The 26,092-nt window shown below is 34.2% G+C and overlaps 1 protein-coding gene across 2 annotated transcripts; it reads right to left on the bottom strand.

Moving 5' to 3' along the window:
- Positions 1-15,082: 15,082 nt before the first annotated feature.
- On the bottom strand, positions 15,083-24,301 carry LOC122318883. 2 transcript variants are annotated; one of them, XM_043136606.1, is made up of 2 exons: positions 23,938-24,301; positions 15,083-17,742 (listed from the first exon to the last, which is right to left on the bottom strand). In XM_043136606.1, exon 2 carries the CDS (start codon positions 17,629-17,631, stop codon positions 15,373-15,375), a length of 2,259 nt encoding a protein of 752 aa, XP_042992540.1. In that variant the 5' UTR covers positions 17,632-17,742; positions 23,938-24,301; the 3' UTR covers positions 15,083-15,372. The 2 variants fall into 2 exon arrangements, with proteins under 2 accessions (XP_042992540.1, XP_042992541.1); XM_043136607.1 differs by lacking the exon at positions 23,938-24,301 and adding an exon at positions 22,210-22,234.
- Between the last annotated feature and the right edge of the window lie 1,791 nt (positions 24,302-26,092).

Below are 26,092 nucleotides of genomic sequence, written 5' to 3'. Positions count from 1 at the left end.
GTACTTAGTTATATGACTTTCATTATCCGCTGCGTTTTCTTTTGCACATTTGTTGCTCTTACACACACTTGGCACTCGTTTTAGGGTGGTGACCCGGGTTGTCATCATCCGGACGTCTCGATTTTCCCGTGTCCGTGCGTGGGGATTTGGGGGTGTCAGAAAACCCTTATATGTGTTTACTCTATCCATTTATAACAGACAACAATGGAATAACAATGACTGTCTTAGGGCAAGAAGTAAAATTTAAATTCACAAAGAAGCCAAAATCTAGGAAAATACATACACTAAAAGAAGTACCCATTTCAAGAAAAATCAATCTCATACAAAACAAGACAAAACACTTAAATTATTTAAAGAAGAAATGAAATACAAAAGAATTGAAGAGCAACTAACCGACAAAACTCTCCATTAAAAGATCGAAAGATTTCAAGAAACAATATTTAAGGAGGAAGTCTATTAAGACATTCCTAATGCTTTTTGGCAGAGAAAGAAACATCTAGTAAAATTACCATACATAAAAGATTTTAATGAGAAGAACATTCTTACCAAAGCCCACCCAATTTAGATGAATGAAGAACTAATGAAATTCTGTAAAACAGAAATTCAAGAACTCCTATAAAAGGGGATCATAAGAAAACGTAAGTCACCATTATTATGCTCAACCTTTTATGTACAAAAAAATGTTGAATTAGAGCTAGATGTAACAAGACTAGTAATAAGTTACAAGATACTAAACAAAGTATTGGAATGGATTAGACATCCGATTCCAAATGAAAAAGATTTGATCGATCGGATAGGAACAACCATTATATTTTCCAAGTTTGACATGAAAAGTGGATTTTGAAAAATACAAATCCATGAGAAAGATAAATATAAGATTGCATTTACAACCCCATTTGGACATTATGAATGGAATGTAATGCCATTTGGATTAAAAAATACACCAACATAATATAATGAATGAAACTTTTAGCCCATTCTCCCATTTTCAATAATATATATATATATATATATATGTCCTCATCTATTCAAAGTCAATGGAAGCACATTGAAAACATCTAAATGTTATCTTAGAAGTAATAAAAGTAAACAGATTAGTTGTTTTAGCAACTAAAATAAAGTTATTCAAGACCAAAATAAGATTATTAAGGTATAATATTTATGAAGGAAGAATCAACCCTATAGATAGGGCTATCTAATCTGCTGATAAATTGGCTAATCAAGTCCTAGAGAAAACTCAACTGCAAAGGTTTTTAGGATCCTTGAATTATATTTCAGAATTTTACCTTTTCCCCAAAGGTTATTAGAATCGTTGAATTATATTTTTGAATTTTACCAAGACCTCTAAAAAAGTGCAAACCTCTGTTTGATAGGCTTAAGAGCAATCATCCACTAAGGACACAAGAACATACTTCCTTAGTCCAAAAAATTAAAAAAACAAATGTCAAAACACTACCTTGTCTTGGCATTCCCTCCATAGGTTCCTTCAAAATCATAAAAACAGATGCCTTTGACATATATTATGGCAACATCCTAGAATAGAAGCTCACACCTAGATCCCCAGAACAAATTTTCTGATTCCATCCTGGCATATGGAACTCTGGTCAAAGTAATTGTAGTACTATTAAAAAGAAAATTTTATGTATAGTATTGCGTGTCAAAGTTTCAACAAGATATTTTAAACCTATGTTTTTAACAAGAGTAGATTGTAAAAGTGCAAAACTTGTCTTAGAAAATATGTAAATATATATATATATATATAGCATCAAAATAAGTTTTTGCAAGATGGTAGTACATTTTAAGTATTTTTTTATTTTAATTTAGAATATATAAAGGGAGATCATAATTCAATTCCTAACTTCCTACCTTGTGAATTTTTACAGGGAAAAAATGAGTAACAAAAAACTATCTTCCTCCCAAAGTAAGAGTAAAACCAAAATACCTAAGAAAGAAGAGCTAGCTTGAGAAACTAGTCATCCATTGACATGGTACAGAATACCAGGCAAGTCTCCCCAAGTTACCATTTAGTTAAAAAAAGATATCAAGTCCTAGAATCAATTGCAATACCAACCCTTGGACCAATTGCCTTGCCCACCTATGAATTCGCTTTGGCTTCATCAACAAACATCTATCTTCCCCTTAGGCTCATTTTTTCATATTACTCATCTTAGGAGCTTCATGATGCTCTTTTAGAAATCCCAAACAATAGAACAAATTAAAAGCATGTCATTGTGAATTATAACAGGTGAAAGTGAGAGAAAGAGAGATTGGGATGGCAAGAAAAGAATCATAAATATAAAGAGATCAAGAGGAAGGGTTAAACCTTAGCGATGGTGGTGTGGTTTTCGGCCTTGACAATGGCTTGATGCATTTGTGGTGCAATGCCAAATATGGAGAGAAATGAAAAAAAAAAATGTAAAGCTGCAGCAATGGAGAGACTTTACTATTTCTTCACATTTTCTCAGTAGCTAAAATTTATATTAAAAACAAAAACATAATCTATAATGATACAAAGCTCGACCCAAATAATTATAGCAGGTGTAGTGTTCAACCTGACAAATATGGTGATTAGGACGATGATATAAAACTTCTCAACTGTGATTGTAGCTGATTAAAAAGGTTGGGAGTGTTGAGACAAAGACCAAGTCATCCTCATCTACAACAAAACTCAAATTCAGAACCAAATAAAGATTTTGAAGACAACTCCAAAAGCACAAGTTTATCTCCGCCATCTTTGTCAAATACAATAGACGATTATAAGATTAGATAGCATATATCTTTTTGAATTTGATTGATGTAAACTTTGTAATAGATCACGTGTATATTCATCTATAAATAATACACCTTAGCTCCCAAAATGATTATGGGAACCATATTACAAAAATTTATTATGGTATCAAGGGCCAATTGATCCCTACTCACTACTATCATGTCCTCCTCCACCACCTCCTCCTCCTTGTCTTGCCCTTCAGTCTCTCCCATTCATCCTACCCATCAGATAACCCTTTAGCTAAATCATGACAACTACTTCTCTTCTAAAGCCCAACTCCTTTCTTACCTGTGTGGCCAGAAGCTTTATTACTTTGTTAATGGCAGTCATCTTGCCCCTCCACAGTTCTTACTTGCCTCCTCTCCCTTCTAGTTTGAACAAGATCAACTAGTCTTGAGCACTCTTATCTCCTCTCTTTCAGAATCTATTCTTACACAAGTCGTCAATCTTGAAACCTCTGGTGATGTCTAGATTACTCTTGAGAAGATGTTTTCCACTACATCTCATGCCCGACACATGAACACCTTATACCAACTCAGCATGTTGAAGAAAGGTAATCTCTCAATCTAAGATTATTTTCAAAAAGCCAAGATCTTTGCTGATGTGTTATCTACTATTGGTCAACCACTTGGTGACTCTGAACTCATCTCTTATAGTCTTGTTGGATTACCTACTGAATATGATCCTCTTATTACCTCGGTCAACACTGGCTTCAAGCCTATGCCGCTTGGTGAACTTTATGGCCATTTGATCACACATGGACTTTGCCTAGAACAAGTTATTGTTGCTTCCAATGTAAGCCTTCCATCTACTAATATGGCTACTCAAAATTTTTCACAAAATGGTCATGGTCGCAACAATTCAAATATGTCATCTCGTGGCTTTGGTGGACGTAATATTGGTTAAGGCCATGGTCACTCTAACTCATTTCCTTCACCAACAAACTCCTCCAGCTCTTCTTGATTATTTTGCCAGATTTACCTCAAAGTGGGGCACACACACTCCAATGTTAGTATTGGTTTGATCAAGACTATCAAATTCCTTCACCACCTCAACCCTATGCTGCCAACACCCGAGCTTTCTCAGATCAATTGGCCCCTCCACTGTTTTCTCTTTCTCTAAATCTTTTTTTAATCAAATTCGGCATGTTCCAAAGACAATCATGTTTATTTTGAGTTTCACCCTTCCTTCTTTTGTAGTACGAATCAATTCTTGGGAGCTACCCTACTCAAAGGCAAGAGTAACAATTGTCTCTACCCATTACAAAATATGTCCAAGCTCTCTCGTTCACATGTAGCATTCTTTAGTACTTGGGCTTCTCTGGTTCAGTGGCACAATCTCCTTGGTCACCCTTCCTTACGTAGTGTTCATAATATTTTTTCTACACATCACTTAGATGTATCCCAAAAATCTATCAATAATGTTTGTCATTCTTGTCAACTAGGCAAGAGTCACCGATTTCCTTTTTATTTGTCTGTATCTATTTTTGAAGGTCCATTAGATTTGTTATTTACAAATGTATGGGGTCCACTCTCCAACCTTCTATCAATGGAGATCTTTATTACCTTTTCTTTGTAAATGATTATTCAAAATATATTTGGCTTTTGCCATCTCCTCTAAGTCTATTGTCTCTAACATTTTTATTGATTTCAAAAATCAAGCCAAAAGGCTGGCCTATTAAAGCTATACAATCTTTTTTTTTTTTTTTGTTGGGAGAGGGGGTTGGGGTGAGTTATGCAAACTATATCCTATTTTGACTTCACTTAGCATATCACATCGTCTCTCTTGTCCTCACCTTCATCAACAAAATGGTTCAGTTGAACATAAATATAGACAATTAGTGGGAACCGATCTCACGCTACTGGCTGCAACATATGTTCCTAAACAATACTGGGTAGACTCTTTAACCACTACTGCCTACCTCATAAACTGACTACCATCAGCTATCACCAGCCATATGTCTCCTATGGAACTCCTTTATAACAAAATTCCTTATTATAGATTTGTAACCTTTGGATGTGCTTGCTGGTCTCACCTTCACCCATACAATAAACACAATATAGACTTTCGTTCTTTTCGATGTGTCTTTCTTGGGTATAGCACAAACCACGAAGGTTACAAATGTTTAGACCTTTCTATTGGTTGTATGTATATCTCTACAAATGTTATCTTTGATAAGTCATTTGTTGGGCCACATGTGCATGCTTCTTCTTCTTCTTTTTTCTAACCTATCTGCAGGTACTCTTTTATCCTCTACAATTCACATATCCCCACCAAATGACTCGACAACTCTACCTGTGGTCCTCGCTAGCTCTTCTCCAGCACCAACTATGCCTCCTACTCCCAATCCATTGCCTTCTCCAAATTCTCAGCATCCCATGCATACTCATGTATGCAATAAGATCTTCAAGCCTAGGCAATTTTTTGATGGCATTGTGGCCCATCAACACCATGCCTACCTTATAGAGAATTCTTCTTCTGGGCTCAATCTCACAGAGCCCACCTCATTCACCACTGCAGTTAAAAGCCATGAATGGTGCAAGACCATGAATGAGGATTTTATTACTCTGATGCAAAATGACATGTGGGCTCTCGTTCCTCCAATGCCCAAGATGAACTTAGTGGGCTACAAATGGGTCTTCAAGATCGAAAGAAAGGCCAATGCATCCCCTGAGAGACACGAGGCCCATCTTTGGCCAAAGGCTATCACCAACAAGAAGGCCTTGACTATGGAGAAACTTATAGCCACATTGTCAAGCCTACCATTATTCACCTCATTCTTTCTCTTGCCACCTCTTCAAATTGGGTTATTCGACAATTAGATGTCAAAAATGCATTTCTACATGCTATTATTGATTAAGACGTTTTCATGACCCAACCTCCAGGTTTCAAGCATCTTGCATTTCTTGATCATGTTTATCATTTGAAGAAATCTCTTTATGGCTTAAAACAAGCTCTACGGGCATGGTATTCAAAACTCATTAAAATGGGTTTCCTAGGCTCGAAGGCTTATATGTCGCTTTTCATTCATAATCGAGGGCCCCCATCTGGTTTACATCTTAGCCTATGTTGATTACATTGTCATCACGGATCAAGGACTCATAGCTCAACTAATCACCACCTTGCAGTTTGTGTTTGCAGTTAAAGACCTTGGGCTTTTACATTACTTCCTTGGTGTAGAAGTCAATTTCATGATTGATGGTCTTTTGTTGTCACAACAACGATACATTCAAGACCTTCTCCACAAGGCTAATATGCACAACACCAAGCCCATTTCTTCTCCAATGGTTTCCACGTCTACCTAATCACAAAATCATGGCAATCCCTTCTCAGATTCAACTCTCTACAAAAGTATGGTGGGCTCGTTACAGTACTTAAGCTTCACTTGACTAGATATTGCCTTCGCTGTCAGTAAAGTATGTCAATTTATGCAACGTCCAACGACTAATCATCAAATTGTGGTTGAGAGAATTCTTCATTACCTTCAACTAACTACTCACCATGGTCTTCTTCTCAAACGCTCTAGCTCTCACAACCTCCAAGCCTTCTTGGATTCCGACTGGGCTGGATGCCCTTATGATTGCCACTCCACCACGGGCTATTGCATCTATTTTGGATCAAACATTCTTTCATAGAGTTCACACAAGCAAAAGACGGTCTCCCACTCAGGTACCAAAGCAGAATACAGAGCTATTGCTAACACAAGTGCCAAGCTCCTTTGGGTTCAATCCATTCTCACCAAACTTGGTCTCAAGCTCCCTTAACCTCCAACTCTCTAGTGCGATAACATCAAAGTGACATACCTAATAGCCAATCCTCTGTTTTACTCCAAGACTAAGCACATCTATATTGATTTTCACTTTGTCCATGATCAAGTGACTTCCAAATGCCTCTTTGTATGCTTTCTCTCCTCTAAAGATCAACTGGTTGGTGCATTGACTAAACCTTTGCCCCTAGCTGGTTTATCCTCTATCCGGTACAACTTCAACATCTGCAAGCTACTGTTGAATATGCGAGGGTATATTGAGACAAGACCAAGTCATCATCATCTACAACAAATTCAGATTCAAAATCAGATAAAGATTCTAAAGATAACTCTAATAGTACAAGTTTATCTCCTCCATCTTCTTTGTCAAATATAACAGACAATGATAAGATTAGATAGCATATATCTTGAATTTGATTACTGTAAACTCTAATAGATCGTCAATGTATATTCATCTATAAAACACACCTAAACTCCCAAAATGATTATGGAGAGCATATGATGAAAACTTATCAAGGAGAGAGGGAAGGCACAAATCTTAGCATATGCAAACGGAAGAGATGAAAATCTGTGTTAGTCTTTGGAAGTATCTATACACAATTAATGGTCTACATTACAAAAACAGGATAAACCAATTGACGACCATTATATTAGTCCAATTAGAACGATCGAGAAATAATATTGTTAATCCTGACAACTTGTTTATAATTATGTAATAACATAATATTATTTTAAATTTTATTTTGAATTTGATTTTGAATTTGATAAATTACTTAATAAAAAATATTATTATATTTAAAGTTATATATAAAATAAGTCTAAGCCTATCACTACTCAAATAGAATTAGACTGTTAATCTCAATGGAGAAAAGTTAAAATCGTGTGGCTATTAACGGCAGCTTGAACCGTAATTTTAACACAAAGGTGAGGAAAAAATACGCATAAAAATTTGAAAACAAGGGTCTTTTTATATAGAGTAGATGAAATCTGTTTTTTTGTTTTGGTTTTGGTTTTTTTTTTTTTTTTAAATGAATTTTCAATATTTGTTAATCTTTTATCTTCTCGTAAGCATCTTGAATCAATTTGACCTTCTTTTTTATTTCATTAGAGAAATAACTAGTAAACGAGTATAAGTGCACAAAAAGCTGGTCCATAGGCTACTTTCCACGTCTGAATGTAGTTGCCATTGTAATACTCCCCCTACGGGATGAATGTGGTGTAAGAGTTTTATTTAAACTCTATGTCCCACGCACCCATCTCTAATGGATTTAGATAAACTCAATATTATCATTCAATTTAATGAGTTATAGTGGCTGGAGTAGAATACCTCTATATATTTCATGATAGTCAGAAGTCTAAAAATAGCACTGAAGAATTAAAGGGTTCTCACCTACAACATTATTGTGTCTCTAACCATTGGGAGATACTCAGAGGTAAAGTTGTTAGGGTGATCATTCTCTCATAGTTAGATTAGATTCTTTATCAAACTGTAATAGTGAGATGTATGTTTTCTAACTGTTAATATTTATTATTGTGGATCATAAAAAATAAAAAATCCGATTATTAATGTTCATGTTAAAATATATAACATGTGGAATCAGAGACAAGTTATAGGTTTTTTATAATCTCAATAAAGCATACAGTGTATAAATATTTGGTTTTATATGTGCTTTCGTATCTGTGATTTTATCATGTTGTGAAAGACTAAAAAGACAATTTTTTTTTTTTTTTTTTTTTTTTAGTGTTGCTACTCATAAGCCCACACACTACACTTATTTTTATTTTTATTTTTAATTTTTTTTGAGTTTATTCTTTTAAACTAATTGAATTCTTCTACTCAATATCCATATACCAAACATTTGGTTAAAAAAATCAAGTCAAATAATAAAAAAAAAAAGTGTAGTGTGTGGTGTGTGAGCTTATGTTTAGAATTTTCTTTTTTTTTTCTTTTTTATCTGAAAGAAAAATTACGATGGTATTCTCTTTTCAATGTTTGATTTTCACAAGGACCCACAAAGTGACATTTTGTATATATTTTGAATTTCACTTTTGCCGTATTGAGTCTGTGCTAGAGGAAGAGAAACTCCCTCGCGTATTTCCTTCTAGTCTTGCTTGGGTTTTATTTTCACTTTCCTCTGTTGTGTTGTGCAATTGTTGTGAATTTTCTTTTCTTTTTGCACTGTATTTAGTGGGAGAAAGTTGAGATGTGTACAGGTTATGGAGAAAACTATGTGAGTCACCGCTATAAGGTTGTGTAGCCCGTGTACTATGTAGTCGTTAGGTGTGCGGCAGAGCATCATGTGTTGTGGCCAGTGGCTCAACTCATGGCTGTAAAGGAGTGGCCTTGATATGATTCTCGTTGGATATTTAGGGAAGGCTGGCTTTGGGAAGAGGAGTCGAGTCGAACTCCTTGCTGGCGCCCCCGTAATGGTAGCAAAGGGCTCTAAAGCCCACTGCCGCGGCAGTTCTCTGGTAACGTGACCTGGAGGTTGGTGGCAGGAGGTGGACAGAGACCCTTACCATCCTCTCCTCACCGGTGACACTCGTAATCGCGACTGAAGGTTGCAACAGTCAAGGCTTGATGTGCGGCAGCTAGAGGTTGAAGAAAGGAAAGGAAACTAGGTCAGGCCATGGGCTCTAGCCCAATCCAAGATGAAAAGAAAACCAAGGCCAAGCCTAATAAAAAAATATATTAAAAAAGGGGGAAAGGTTGTTGGGCCAGGCTGTGAGCGTTGGTTTAGTCAAAAACGGAAAGCAATCCAAATGGGCTAAGTGGGCCACGACCTAGCTCAATAAAAGAAGAAGAAAAAAATTATTATTAATTAAATTTTATGCATGTTATTATTGTTAAATACATGTATAAAATTTTATGAAATTTTCTATACATGTTATTATTATTGGTATATACATGTATTAAATCTTATGTACATGTTATTATTATTAAGTAAATGTATGAATTGTTTATTTTGGCTCTTATTATCATGCCATATATATTTGTTTATCTAATATAGGGCAAATTATTTACATCAAAATTAAAGAAAAGATTGGTTGCCAAAAGGTACAAGATTTTCTTAATTTTGGTGAAAAATCGTTAAACTTCATAGTAAGATGGATATGATGCCAAGATCTATTCCCAAAGGAGGGTCTTGATGACACTACTAGTTTATCCATCGAAGTAAAGTTGGGGTGAATAATTTGTATGCCAGATTTTACCTTCCAAAGGAGAATTCTGGAGATACAACTAGTTCATCCACATAATTTAAAGTTGAAGTGAACACTTTGTGTTTCAAGATCTACTCCTAAAGAAAGGTCTTGATGACATTACTAGTTCATCCATCAAAGAAAGGTTGGAGGGAACAATTTGAGTATCTAGATCTACTCTTAAAGAAAGGTCTTGATGACATTACTAGTTCATCCATCAAAGAAATGTTGGAGGGAACAATTTGTGTATCAAGATCTACTCCCAAAGGAAGGTCTTGATGACACTACTACTTCATCCATAATTATTTAAATTCTGATTATTGTTTGTGAGTGTTGAACTCAAAGCATTAATGTGATTAAAATGTTTTTCTTGCAGTAAGTATATGAATATCTTTACAAAGTTTTCTGTATGGAATGAACTCTAGTTTAAAGAAACATGAGCATGTCAAATTTACACTAAGAGTTCAGACCTTAGTTTATCCATTAGTCAAACATCAATTATTATTAAGAATAGTGATAAATGTAAGAAAAATACAATGTTCAAGAATATTGAATTGATTACTACATATCGAACTATAGGAATTTCTTAGTTTTGCACATAATGATTTACTTTAGAGGCATCATTATTTCATTAAAGTAATGAGATATGAACAAGTTAGTAGCATGGTTGTTAGCTAGATATAAATTTATTTTGGTAATTTGTATCTTTTGGAAAATGAAGAAAATGATTGTGATGAAAATATAAGAATTGTGTCAATTAAAGTTTGAAAGAAATAATGACACATGAAAGTTTAGGTGCCCTAAGCATAAGACATGATTCAAAGGGAAGGGTAAACCTTTTTCTGGCTAAGTTTCGAATAAGATCTTCTACATGTTTATACACAGCTTTTAGATTAAACTCGGTGCAAATGTTTGTATTTATTTAGTTTGTATAAGTTTTAAATCAAACTCTATAAATGTTGATACTTATTTTAGTTGTTGATCAATTCGAGCATAAATGTTCAAATTTCAATTTATTTCAAAATGCCATTTATGTTGGTTCCATTCTTCTTTCTAATAAAGTTTTATTTGTTATGCCTTCATAATAATGATTTTGTTAAAAGTTTTTCACTCATAAGGTATGTACTGGAACCAAAGGAAAAATAATTTATGAAAAATCTTTACAATTTGTGGCATAATAGTTTTTGGAGAATATCACCAAAGAAAAGTTGTAGAGATTAGTAAATAAAAGATTTTTCATATTTCGATTTTCTAATCTCAAAATGTGTATTGATATGTATTAAAAGAAAGCAAATCAAACATCTCAATAAAATATGTCACAAGAAATAGATGGTTTCTTGAGATAATACATATAGACGCATGTAAACCTTTTTCTCTATAATGTTTGATAGATATAAGTATTTCATTACTTTCATAGATGATTTTCATGGTATGGATGTATCTATCTGCTACATGAGAAGTCTCAAACCATTAATAATCCTTGAGGTACTTCTCATCAGGAGGAAATGCAACTAGGTAGAAAGATGAAAATCATTGAATTGAATTAAAGTAGTGTCATGAAAAATGCTAAGAGTTGGGCCATAATCCTGACCTATTTCGTTAACTTCTTTAAAAAAATGTAGTAAAATTGTTAAAAATAATGATGTAGAACTTATATCTTGTTTTGAGTAATGTAGTCTTAATGACTTATTTTTAACTTATGGATTGATGAAAGGCATATATATCTATGGATAGTTAAGTTAAAGGAATACTTTATAACCCAAATAAAAGAAAGTTAAATCTTATAATAGTTATTGGGTACATTATCATTATTGATTAGTCGGGATATTCAAATGACTTAGGCTGTATTGTTTCTATTTATAGGTTGAATTTTGAGAAAATTGAAATATCAAATTCCTTAAGGTTGGCAAAATCAGTGAAAGCATAGAAACTAGAGATGTGATTAACGAGAAATGCATTCTTATACTTTGAAAATTCTTGTAGTTTCTTTTTATGATTATCTCAATGATAATGTGGAACAACAAGCAAACGATCATCTATCTCATTAGAGAAATACCATTGAAGAATTGGCCATGGAGATATCAGAAAAGGTAACCTCATGTAATCTTCTTGATTTGCTATTTGATAACGTTACATGGTGTATTTTCAAAATTTGAATTTGATATAGAAACAAATAAAAGTTCATATATGTTCTTATAAGTTTTAGAAATAAGTGATTCCATAAAAGATCGATGCATAAAAAAGTGATTGAAATCCATGAATAAATGTAAAGTCTGTAATTTCATCTAATTGCCTAAAAAATATAAAAAAAAATTAATATAAATGGGTCTGAGAGACAAAATCGTAACTTTAAAAGCAATGTTGAACGATATAAAGTCAAGCTTGTAATCATGAGTTTTATTTAGAAAGATTGGAGAGAGATTTTCTGTTTAATCTGAAAGAACTCATTAAGGACTACTATGGCATTAGTAGCTCATTATGGTCTAGAGTTACATTAAATGGATGTGAAAATAATTATAGAGTGAAAGTTTGAAGTCTACAAGAAATGAATAAAAAGATTACTTAGAAAAGGTAATAGATTTTTTGAAAATTGGTATATGAAATTTGATAATACCAATACTATTTCAGATTTAAGAAAAAATATTTATTGTTAATGTATATACCCATACGTCAATGGGAGTATATTTGTATTTATTGTCATGCATGTATATGACTTTTTGGCGAGTATGAGTTATGCTGTGTAGTATGACATTAAAGTTATGTTTCTAAAAAGCTTTAAAAATGAAATTTATGAATGAGACATCATTCATAATTGAGATTAATTTAATACCAAGACAATGACTATTAGGATTATCTCAATATAATTACATAAAGTTTTGAAAGATTTTGCATAAAGAATTATTGGTAATGGATACTTTAAAAATAAAATGCGACATGCTTAGTATTTTACACTGTTCTAAAATTGATTAGGTTGTTAAAGAAATCCTATATATGATTGTTATAAGGAATTTGATGATTGCACAAACTTGTATAAGATTGAATATTAGTTTTTTGGTTGGCATCATTGGTTGTTACTAAAGTAACCCAAGAATGTTTGACCCAAAAGCTGTGAAAATAGTGCAAGATTATTTGCAATGAATTAAAGACTATATTGTTGTCTTAAGAAGAATTGATACTCTTAAGGTAATTGAATATTCAGACTCTATTTTGTGGGATTACTCTAATGATGAAAAATACAGTTATGGTTATGTATCTTATTATCTAGTAGAGTTATTTTATGGAAAAATATGAGGCATATCTCTTTCTGCTTCATGTGCAATAGGGATTGAGTTTGCAGTATGCTTTGAGGTCATAGTGTATGATATTTGACTGAGGAAATTTATCTTAGAACCTGGAATTGTCGACTTATAACCAAATCGCTAAGAATGTATCGTAAGAATTCCTTGGAATATTTTTCTCCAAATAATGAGTATTTAATAAAATTTTAAATACTTAAGTGTGAATGAGAAATTACTGAAACAAATATGTCCATATCAATAATGTGCTAATGATTATAATTTAAAGAACATATTGAAAGATGGGTTCTATGCTTAATGCTTATACCTATAATGTGAACATGTTACAAAGATCATTGATATTCTGAGTATTTTGTTATTGAATATTGAAAGATATCTATTATAGTTGTTTATATTTTCTTGTCTTTCCACTTTATATGTACATTAAATGGTGTGGATGAATGATAAGAAGATAATGTTTGTAATAGACATGAATTGGAACCCAAGACATCACGATATTAGCCTTTATTATCCCAATTAAAGATCGTATTAAATTAGTTACTGGTGTTGTAGTACATGAAAGGGAATTTGTTGGTTATATAACAAATGACCGCCATGACTTGCATTGGTAGTAGATTTGACATTGATATTACGGAACTGATGTAATATATTTTTGAGCTATGAAAGTTTCTAGAAATGCATTTGCACAGTATGGTTAATTTGCTATAATAAACCTATGAACAGAAAATTGTTATTTAATGGGCGTATGGGTCAAGTGGGAGAATATAAGAATTTTATTTAAACTCTAAGTCTCACACACCCAAGATAAGCTCAATCTTATTACTCAGTTTAATGTGTTACAGTGGAAGTAGAATACCTCTATATCTAATCACAGTGTAACACAAAGTCTCTAAATTTCATGATGGCCAGAAATCTATAAATAGCACTAAAGGGTTAAAAGGTTCTCACCTTCAACATTATTGTTCCTCTAGTTATTGAGAGACACTCAGAAGTAAAGTTGTTAGGGTGATCCTTCTATCATAGTTAGGTCAAATTTTTTATTAAACTATAATAGAGAGGAGTATGTTTTCTAACTGTTATTATTTTATTATCGTGGATCATAAAAAAATAAAGATCCGATTATTAATCTTCATGTTAAAATATTTAACATGGAGGTGTCGCTAGGACTTACTGGATGTTGAGCATTAGAAACAGAGAACCATATATCTAGAAGTTTAGGTTTGGGATCAAATAAATATGTTTGTTTGGTAGGGGAAAATTTTGAAAATGTTACAGAATTTGTTAATTCTTTTCTATAACATTTGGAGATTTGTGTTTTTGTTTTTGTATTTTTAACTTTTCTTGAAATCTAGGCTAATGGTTGAATAAAATGTTGAAGCATGGAAAAATTTCCCCATGTTAGTACAGTCCCGGCAACAAGTTGTAATAAATAAAGAAAAAAAAAAAAAACTTGGGGCATGTTTTAAAAAGACAGCTGCAAAACATCATCATCTCTACACACCACATTTTTTTCTATTTTTCTTTTTATTTTTTAAAATTTTTATTTTTTGATTTTATTCTTTTTAAACTAATTGAATTCTTTTTCTCATTATCCATATACAACATATTTGGTAAGAGAAAAAAATATAGTGTGCGATGTGTGGAAATGATGAATTGAATTTTTCAACTCTAAACTATACAATTCATTTTATATTTATGCAAATTACTGTTACTTTTTATTTAGGTTTAACATAAATGTTCCACAGACCAAAATATTATTATATGTGACCCAATTAGATAAGGATAATGTTACTCATCATTCCAATTTCATAATCCTTTCATCATTTCATGACGTGAAATTAAGTGATTGAAGACTATTTATTATATTTCACTTGTAAACCTATCATCTAATATCTCATTATGAAACGATAAAAGAATTATGAGAAAAGAAATAATGAATATATTTTTTCTTTAGACAATACCATTAAACAAAAGGCACAAGGTAGCCGAGACAAATCACACGAAAATTGCAGACAACTAAAGAGACCTAAGACGGATTGGCCACTAAGATAAAATATAAAATTTGTTATCTCATCTCATCATTACAACTTTTTCAAATTTTCACATAAAAATTCTCATTTCACTTACTAAACCTAACCGAAAATCTTATTGAATTATCGAGGTGAATATTCATAAAAGGGCAGCTGATAATGCCTAATTTCGCGTTACTGTCAAGGAGAGAAATACATCATTTACTTCCCAAACTAACTAATAAGAACTATGTAAATAATCAGAATACAAGAATTCTTTTGCACAGGGGACATATTTATAACACTGAACTAATTGTCAACAGCAACGGCTCATATGGGTGCTGCACATGTTGTTCTAAAGTGACCTGTCTGATTGCAACGGCTACAATGCACAACTCGCTTCACACGGCCGCGGTCTTCTGCTCGAACTCGCTTCTTTCTTGGTCGTCCAGGTGGCCGAAGTGATTTGGGTGGGTTAATAAGAACTTCAATACTCTTACTGGCATTTGGATCCCCCTCAGATGACTCTTTCCAAAGAGATTTATCTGGGATGGGATGTATGGTTTGTGAGTATGTTTTGCGATAGGTAGCAACAGTGAAGCAGCTCTCAGTAAATCGATGGACGTTCTGCCTGCAAGAGAGGAGTGCTGCCACAGCATGTGCACAAGGTAAACCGTACAACTGCCAACCCCGACAAAGGCAGCAACGATTCCGAATGTCAACAATATTTGTTCCTTCATGAGATATGACTTCAAATTCAGCTTCATTAGCACGTAGAACCTGATATGTGCGAGCACGTTCAAGAGCCTCTGCAACATGCCTCTCTGCAGAAGGAACAAGTATTGATGTCCATTGCATACTGGTTTCTCGGCGTTCATTGAACCAAGTCATTAGCTGCCTTCTGATGCACTCCATCATCTGAATTATTGGAAGCCCAGAGGCCTCCAAAATCCAAGTATTTAATGACTCAACTATGTTGGCTGTTAAATGCCCAAAGCGTGTTCCCTCAAAGTAGGCTGTAGCCCATAAACGAGGGGGGATTCTTCGGATCCAATATGCGGCATCTTGTGAAATCTCTTCTATCTCTAAAACTTTTGCTTCAAATTCAATTACTGTGAGAGCATGAGCAGCCTCCCATAAAAGGTTGACAAGCATTGTGTTATTAAACTCCTTGCGAAAGCTTTCACTCAAGTGACGCATACAAAATCCATGAAACGCAGTTGGAAAATTTGCTTCTACTCCATCAACAATCCCCTTCTGCCTGTCTGACAAAATGGTAAGCCTTGGCATATTTTCAGTATTAATTTCAAGCAGGTTGTGAAGTTCTGATAGAAACCACATCCAATTTTCATCACTTTCCTCATCAACAACACCAAATGCAAGAGGAAACAGAGAGCCATCACCATCAAAACCAGTAGCTAGAAGCAAAGTACCAAGATACTTGCTTTTCAAATATGTCTTATCAAGCCCAAGAAGTGGTCGACAAGCATTGAGAAAACCGTAAATGGATGCCTGAAATGATATGAAGAGACGCTGAAAGCAGTTATCGGTTGGGTTTCCATAAACAGATGCAATACTCCCCGGGTTTGTCCGTTTCACCTGTTCACAGTATGGTGGAAGCAAGCGATACCCTTCTTCAAAGGATCCACGCATAGCAGCCATGATTCGCTCCTTGCCTCGCCAAGCTTGCTTGTAAGATAAGGTGATACCATGAACCCGATGAATTTCTTCGAGTATCTCCTTTGGCTTGTAATTAGGGTTCTCCTTAAGCCGTTGCTCCACAGAGGTTGCAACCCACTGGACTGAGGCTTGCTGATGGCCAAGATGAGAAATTCCTCCACATGTATGAGACTCATGGATTGTCCTAATTGTGAAAGTCAGAACCCCAGGAAGCTTTGCAGCGTGAATGCGCCAGGGGCATCCTTCACTAGCACATTTTGCAGTAAAACGTGTTTTGTCAGATTTTATGGTCTGAATTTCAAAGTGAAGTGCAATAGCCGTATCTCTCAATGCTCTTCGACAGCTCTTAACATCGGGGAACTCTTGCCCCACCGACAGCTCATAATTAGGACTAGCAACAATTGAACGAGCCTGGATTATGGGACTGGAATTGACTAAAAGTTGGGATTGGTGAATGGTCAGATCTTGTACAGGCTCAATCCCCATTTCCTGGCTTGAATCAATAGCTAGTTCAAGATTCTCATCAAGGTCTTGGTTTTCTGAAACACCAAGTTCATTGTTCTCCAATAAAGCTAATTCATGATTATGTCCAGTGAGAGCCAACTCGTGATCATCATGATCAGGTTTCCGATCCAACCCTAAGTCATTCTCATGACCATAACTGTGACCACCATCCTCTACTTGGTCATGGTCATGCCCTAAGCCCAATTCGTGGTCATGCCCATGTGCTAAAACCAGTTCATGGTCATGGGTCTGTCCCAAACCCAAGTGATGTTCAGGGGCTTGTCCCAATTCCAAATCATGGTCCTGCCCATGCCCCAGATTATGATTGTGGCCTAGCACCAACTGCTGATTCTGCCCAAGGCCTAAGTTGTGGCTTTGCCCAAGAATCAAATCATGATTAGCCATTGATTTAATCAATCACAGTACACCAAAAATAAAAGCACAAACTCCTGGCCCCCTGAACAAGCTACCAACTTATAGTTGGGAACAACCACCTTATGATTAACTGAAGAATGCCTGCAAGAAAAACAAACTATTATAACAATTACATATCACAAGATCTCTTTCATATCCAGTACCAATAGCATATTAAACAGGCATACCAAACTTTGCAATCCACCCTGAATAACTCTTAAACCTCTTCTACTCATCGAATTTGCAAACACCAAATCAGATAATTCATTTGCAAAATATGTTTTGTTCAATTAGGCTAAATTAAAACATCCAAATCCACCCTTCATAATACTTGCAACTATTTACTTTTCAAATTTCAACACTTAAAATTGATAATCCACTCATAAAGAAAGACCTTTCTTTAACTACACTAAATGAGGCCTGCTCACCAAGACCTCAATTGAAATCAAAACAAGTCTAACAAAATATCAATAAAAAGAAAAGAACTCCTGTATTGCCATTGCAAACAAGAAGCACAAAAACTGCAAATGGAAGAAACAGAAAATAAAACCATGGGAAAAACCCTCCTGTGTTCCATAAACAGCAAGAAGCACCAATAAACATAGCATACAGGCACCATGGGTAACTGTAACAACCCGGCCCAAATATTATTAGAGATAGAATGTGAATAATTTTATGTTTTATTATCATTATAAACATGCTATTATTGTTATTATACTATTATATTTTTATCAAATTTTATATCAGTAATAAGTTGTTCATTTTAATTTGTATTGTTATTATTATTATTATTGTTATTAAAAATGAAGTTAAATGGTTTAGACTTCCATCACTCTTTCCCCTCTCTCGGATGATTATTCGGTGAGTGAGCCGTTACATGGGCTGTAACTGAAGGAATTGGAATGTGTTGAACACTTTTAAAACTCTCCCTCTCCTCCAGAAATGTTCCCAAAAACCGCAGCAGTGTATCATTATCCTCACAGCAAGCACTCCTCAGAACTTTTTTTTTTTTTTTTTTGATAAGTAAATATATTGTATTAATCAAAGAATAGGCAAAAGCCTGGTACAATGTATAGTTTTCCCTCGCTAAGTAGGGGCAATGGAAATAAGAAAATCACAGAAATCTAGTCCATTAAAGTCAACAGCAATGGCCCAAGTACAAAGAGTTCTAGTAAAAAAAGCTTTCAATTCCTCCATCGATCTCTCTTTGTCCTCAAACATCCGATCATTGCTCTCTTGCCATAAACACCACATGATGCATATAGGGATCATCTTCCACACCGCTTCAATCTATTGAATACCTCTCAAGTTTGTCCAGCTGGCCACAACCTCCACCACTGTCTCAGGCATGACTCACGCCAAGTCAACTCTACTACGAATCTCATTCCATAACCCTTGCACTATCTCGCAGTGTAGTAAGAGATGGTCCACAGATTCACCCCCCTTCCTACACATGCAACACCAATCTGCAATGATCACCCTACATTTCTTCAAATTATTGGTTGTGAGGATCTTATCCAAGGAAGCAGTCCACACAAAAGAACGCAGCTTTGGGTGGAGCCTTATGTCCCCAAAGCTTTCTCCATGGAAACGGAATGAGACTCTTGAGTAAGGGATTTATAAAAAGAGCGAACCGAGAAAGAGCCTTTACCTGCAGGTATCCACCACAACCTATCCTGTGAGTTGCTCAATTTACTGGAATAAAAAAGGCTGAAAAAGGCTTCAAAACTGCTCATCTCCCAATCTTGTGCAGCCCTACTGAATTTGATGTTCCACTGCATTTTACTTCTGCCACTGTAACATCTTTGTCACTTGCAATCCGGAATAGTGAAGGAAATGAGTCCTTGAGAGCACTGTTGCCACACCAAATGTCATACTAGAATTTAATTTCCGTGCCCTCTCCTAGACAAACTCTTGTGTAGCGATTGAACACCTCCCACCCTCTTCTTATATGTTTCCACAACGCCACTCCATATGCCTCTCTCACTTCTTTTGTGCGCCAATCCATAAACCCCCATATTTGCTCTCAATCGCCATCTTCCAAAGGGCTTCAGGTTCCTTATGATACCTCCACAACCATTTACCTAGTAACGCCCGATTGAAAGATCGCATATTTCTAATCCCCAAACCACCATAGAGAGAGGGCTTTGAATTCCTCCCTCATTCCACCCCACAAGAAGTCCCTTTGAAGTTTCTCCAGACGAAGTGCCACATTTGTTGGGATAGGGAACAAGGATAGAAAATAAGTTGGTAAATTGGATAATGTACTCTTGATCAAGGTAATCCTACCACCTTTTGACAAGTACATTCTCTTCTATCCTGCTAAACGACGCTCCACTTTCTCAATCACTGGGTCACATAAAGGAGCTGCTCTCAAGACATCTCCTAGCAGGGAGTCCTAGATATGTCATAGGTAGTGCTGCAATCTTACACCCCAAACTAGCCAACTGTATGACACGCCGAACACCTCCTATAAGCACCATCTCTAGGACTCAGATTTATCCAAGTTCATTTTCAACCCAGATGTTGCTTCAAAACAAAGTAAAGGGCCTTCAAAACTCAAACTTGATAATGATCAGCTTCACAAAAGAAAAGAGTATCATCTGCAAATAGTAAATGGGAAATGTTAATAAGCCCCCTATCCAAGGATCCAATCCCAAAACCAGCCACAACACCATTCGCAACCAGGGCAGCAGAAATTCTTCTCAGAGCCTTCATCACAATAACAAAGAGTAATGGGGACAGCAGATCTCCTTGTCTTAAACCTCCTGTGCTATTAAAGAAACCAGTAGGGCTTCCATTTATCAAAACTGAAAATTTCACCATTGATGTGCACCACCGAATCCATGAGCACCACCTCTCCCCAAAACCACATCTCCCCAGAAGGTCAAGAAGGAAATCCCGATTAACATGGTCATATGTCTTCTCCATGTCTAGCTTGCAAATAGTCCCTGCGTCACCAGCTTTCAAGCGACTATCTATGCATTCATTTGCAATAAGAATCACATCTAGAATTTGTCTATCCTTTACAAATGCATTTTGAGGTTTTGAAATAAACTTCCCCACTACCGCACTCAAGCGGTTCGCTAATACTTTGGAAATAATATTGTATACCTCATTTACTAAGCTAATAGGCCGGAACTCCTTAATCTCCTCAGCCCCACCTTCTTTGGTATCAGTGCAATAAAAGTAGCATTAAGACTTTTTTCAAACTTCCTAGCCGAATAAAATTCCTGGAATACCTTCATAAGGTCATCTTTTAATACAGCCCAACATGTTCGGAAAAAACCCATCAAAAAACCATCAGGACCCGGTGCCTTGTCTTGAACCATTTTCCTCACAACTTCATAAACCTCCATCTCCTCAAAAGGTCTCTTTAACCGACAAACATCATTAGGCTCAATATAATCAAAGCCCAACCCTTCAAGTTTAGGCCGCCAACCCACCTGCTCAAAAAATAAGTGCTCAAGTTTAGGCCACCAACCCACCTCAAAATTGCAAGGCAGTTCACCCTGAAAACCCAATACTAGCAGAGAACCCAACACAACCACAGCCCTTATACCTCCGCAAACCACCGTAAACAAATCAAAGCACCACCATATGAACAGTCCCCGCATCACACATGCACACAAACCATTCTCGGCATTGTAAGCCTGCAACAACATCCCCACACCAAATCTCAGCCGCTCCCGCATTGAAAGGATACTAATTTAGATTTGCATATTATCTTCAGCTTAAATTTTATGTTGGGATTGGTTTTATTTATTTCAGAAAATTATTATAATATGTTAAGTTGGGCTTAGTAAATTACTTATCAAAAAAAAATATATATGGGCTTAGTAAATGAATAATTATGTTAGTCCAAAAACTCAACTTTACAAAAAATATTTAAGGGTTTTTAAATTAAATTAGTAAGCATTAAACTATAATAATAGTTTATAAGAATTTTAATATTAAGTATCATTAAGTCTATTTTATGAACTAAATATTTCTACCGCTATTTTATAGATTCAGATAAAAATATATTTCTTACTAGATTATATTTGAAAGACTAAATATCATATTATCGTTTAAATAATTATATGATGTTAGTAGTTATTAATTTTAGTATATAATTCAATATTTTATTAGATTAAATTCTCAAGTACATATTAAATTAAGTAGAATATTCGACATGTTTTTCTAGAAGCGTTAGTGTCGATTAGTACTTTGTTTAGATGTCGAGCTACGAAGTGAAATTCAGGAAGCAGCACAACAAGGCAAGTAGCTTGATCATAAATTAGGATTAGCATGTTAGTTAGTCTAGATAGATTATTATTACAGCCGGTTCTTTGTGAGCCAATTTTTGTACCATGCATGTCACGATATATATATGCAAGCATATCACTCATCGTAGCACAGGATCATGTTCAATTTCCACATCGTGTTCAGATTTCGCATTTTACAGTTATCTATGTAATTATGTATGTCATGCATCTCGCGTTGCATAAGACATGTAAGCTTTCTCAAGTTCAAGTGCAAGATAAGATCAGATCAATTTAATCAGATAAACATTCAGATGCAAGGTACCAATGCAAATTCAGGATAGATGTGCAAGTTTTATGTACATCCTTGCGGCCGTAGTATGCCAGAATACTACTCAACGGCTCCCCTTGTGGCCGCAGGATGTGGGGCCATTCCACAACCTTGTACACAGGGTTAAATGTGTTAGTCAATCAGATAAATTAGACCATTTAGTTAATTCAGATACTTGAAGACAATTTATGCATAGCATTAGCATCAGTATGAGATGTTATGAATTTTAGTTCTTAGCAAAAGAAATTTATGAAAATCTTTACGTTTAGAATGTTTACGTTGTGATTAGGGGTGTTATCAGTTCGATCTAGTCCAGTTTGGTCTAGGGAGAGCTACGGACCGAAAATTTCGATCGATCATTTTTGCTGGACTGGACCATTATCTATCTATCTGGTCGGTCCAATCAGTCTGATTCGGTCCATGAACATTTTTTTCATTGTATATATATGGTTAAATAAATTATCTTTTTAACATTTTCTATATGATTAATGAATATTAAATAATTTAACTGTTTATATAGTTAATGATGATCCCTTAGGTGAAAATTACATAATTAACTTATACAACTACTACATAAAATAATATATTATATATATAACTTTTTTAAAAATATATATAAATACATTCGGTTGGTCTCAGTCCGGTCCGATCTAAAAAACCACACCCTGAGACCGACCAATAAGACTATCGATGGTGCAGTTGGTTTTCCAGTCTGGTCCGGTCCTCTTACAACCCTAATTGTGATGGGTTTCTTACAAAGTATTCGATTAATTTTAATTTTATTTCATATTTTTAACCACCCAAATGAGGATGATGATAAGTACAAGCAGGCGGGTCAGGTTAGATGGAGCAGTCAATTTAGTTCCAAATTTTATTTATTTATTTAGTTTGAGGTATTAACTTATGAAATCTCTTGCCTGACATTATTTATGTTCGTAGGTGACGTTCCTAACCTAAAGTAAGGGGGTGTTACAGTAACAAAGGCACACAGGCTGCTTAAAATACGTTTTTACCATGTAACAACAAAACAAACTGAACAAGCCAACATCAGCCAATCACTTTTTTACAAAGAAATAATTACAGATCTCCAAATACACAAGTGCTTTATGATCAAAGTCTCTTTTCACTTGCACATTTATTCTAAAACTCTAGCCATACAAACATGGACATGAGAATAAACTACACAGCAAAAAAGAGAGGGAGAGACAGAAAAACTCAAGATACATCAAACAAATTGCCTTAACAAAAATAGCTATCATCTTCAGGTCGTAGAGAACATGTTAGAAACAAAAACTAAATCTAAAACTAAAATTTGTCTTGTTTGGTTTCATAGATGAGATAAGATAAAAATTGAAAGTTGAATAAAATATTATAAAAGTATAATTTTTAAACTTTATTTTTGTATTGTGATTGAGTCAAATTGTTTATTATATATTTTGTTTAAAAATTTAGAAAAGTTATAATGATTACGTGATATGAATGTTAGTAACCAAACCAGGCCTTAGAGTCTTGGGCAGTTTAAAAAAGACTAAGCCCTCCAGCTCCCGTAGTAAACCAACTGGCCTCAAAAGGAACACACTTTAACAAAAACAAAATCACGCTCACCTCGAAAAACAACGACTAAACACAAGTCAACAGCCCAAACACAAAAATATCCCCCAAAAAAATACAAATCATTATACAAAATCTCCAAACAATGAAATTCAAAGGAAAAAGAAATACCTTGACTCGTTGAAACCTTAACGTCAAATCCAAAATTACATCTTCAGAAACACTGAACAAATCAAAACGGGAACTGAATCTCCCTCAAAACCTCGAAAACAGAAGCCAGGACACTATAATCCATAGATCCAAACGAGAATTGGCAACCAGGGGTAGGAAGAAAGTGAGAAAAACGGGGAGGAAAATTTTGAAAGGGAAAATATGAAATTTGAAAACCAGGGGTAAGGGTAAATTTGGCGGGTAACGGGAGAAAATCGGAAATTGGGTGAGAGGAAGGGCAAGATGGAGAGGTGAGAGAGGAAGGGTTTGGATTTGGAAGGGCAGAACAGGAAGAGAGTATGCGGGTTGAGAAGGGAAAATTACAGATTTGGAGGCGAGGATAGAGAGGGGGTATTTTAGGCAGAATTGTTTATAATAAATAACGTTAAATAAACTAAATTTTGTGTTTTTATTTTTTATCCCTATTATTTATTATTCTTGCACAAGATAATATATTTAGGTTTGTTTTAGATTTAGAAATGAGATAAAATAATTTTAAATAAAAATTAAAAATTAATTAAAATATTATTTTTTTAATATTATTATTATTTTAATGTTTGAAAAAGTTGAATTGAGATTTGAAAAAGTTAAATTATTTATTATTTTTTATATGAGAATTTAATAAAGTTATATTGAGAAGATGAAATACTTTTCAAATCTAAATAGGGTCTTAATTTCTTAAATATTTTTTTGTTAAACTAAAAAAATTACTCTATTCATTATTCTTATGATACATATTTAATAAAAATTAAAAAATAATATGTATTTTCTTTTATATTTTTTCGGCTTTCTAGCCGTTAGTGTCACGTCCTTCGTAATTGAGGGTGTATGTATCTTGTGGGATTGAGCACAGTCGTTTAGGAACCCAACTACCTGTAGTTTGTCTTAAATTAAATCCTCCTCATACTTTTTAATTGATTGTTTTACTCTTCGTAATTTAAAGAATAATTAATTACTCTCTCAATCCAAACTTCTCAAAAAACAGTTAGAAATGCCACATCGATTAAAGGTGTCCTTAACCGCTCACGTGTGTGCCACTTTCTAAAACAAGAAACCTTAATTTCATAAGAAAAGTATGAAGTTACTTAAAAGTCCACAAACACAAAAGCCAAAAAGTATAAAATATTTTAATCGTACCGAAAAAAGATCTCGAATCGGTGGTAGGGGATTGTTACGAAGGGAGCCATTACGGATATGGCTCGTGATGGCCATCATGGCGGCCCGACGACGACTCGGTGGGGGGACGGATTACGTTTTTCTTTTATATTTTTTTAAGTAATATTATACGTCACATAATCATCTCATTTTTATTTTAATATATATAATGTAACCTATTTATCATAATTTGATGATAAAGAAATATATAATAAATGACTATTCAATAATGATAAATGTACTATATCTTACTTAGAGTTTGTTTGAGATTGAGTTTAAAAACTTAAAAAAGTACTTTTAATTGTTTAAAATTTTTTTTAAAAAGAAAAAATGATATATTTGGTAAATTTATAAAAAGTACTTTAATCATCTAAAAAAACTAAAAATCTATTTTTTAAAAAAACACCAAATTGAAGATTTTATGGAAAAGCTCTTACAGATAATTATATATTTTAAAAGAAATTAATATAACTAACTTTAAAAGTACTTTAAAGACACGGTTACCAAACAGTAAACTTTTTAATAATAAAGCTTGTTATTTAAGTTAAAAGCTATAAACCCTAAAATTATAAACTATATTTCCCACCGTAATTCCAAACATGCACTTAGTAAGATATAAATGATATGGTAGTATGGTGTATAGAATTTTCCTATTTTTTTATTTAACATAAAATTGTAAAAAAAAAACTATTGTATATATCATTACGTATTTTTAATTTGTGATAAAATAATAATAAATGTATGTTTTGTATAGAGAATTTTAATATAAAGATGTGGATAACTAAATTAAAGCTTGAAAGGGTTTGCCAAAGGTATGCATTCATGATCTCCTCACCCAACGGGTCTCTTAACAATAGGAATCATACCCAAGCAATTGTTGAGATTAATACCCTAATAATTCAACTTAAGTGACATTTTGCTATGATGTTTTATTTAAGAAATTATTTATATTGTATAAGAT

Source organism: Carya illinoinensis, chromosome 8 (genome assembly GCF_018687715.1).
Source record: "Carya illinoinensis cultivar Pawnee chromosome 8, C.illinoinensisPawnee_v1, whole genome shotgun sequence".
Classification (NCBI taxonomy): domain Eukaryota; kingdom Viridiplantae; phylum Streptophyta; class Magnoliopsida; order Fagales; family Juglandaceae; genus Carya; species Carya illinoinensis.
This window is presented reverse-complemented; position numbering and strand designations above follow the sequence as displayed.

What these genes read in the sequence shown, in the direction of transcription:
- LOC122318883 (XM_043136606.1), bottom strand. Translation starts at nt 17,631, where the DNA reads ATGGCTAATCATGATTTGATTCTTGGGCAAAGCCACAACTTAGGCCTT.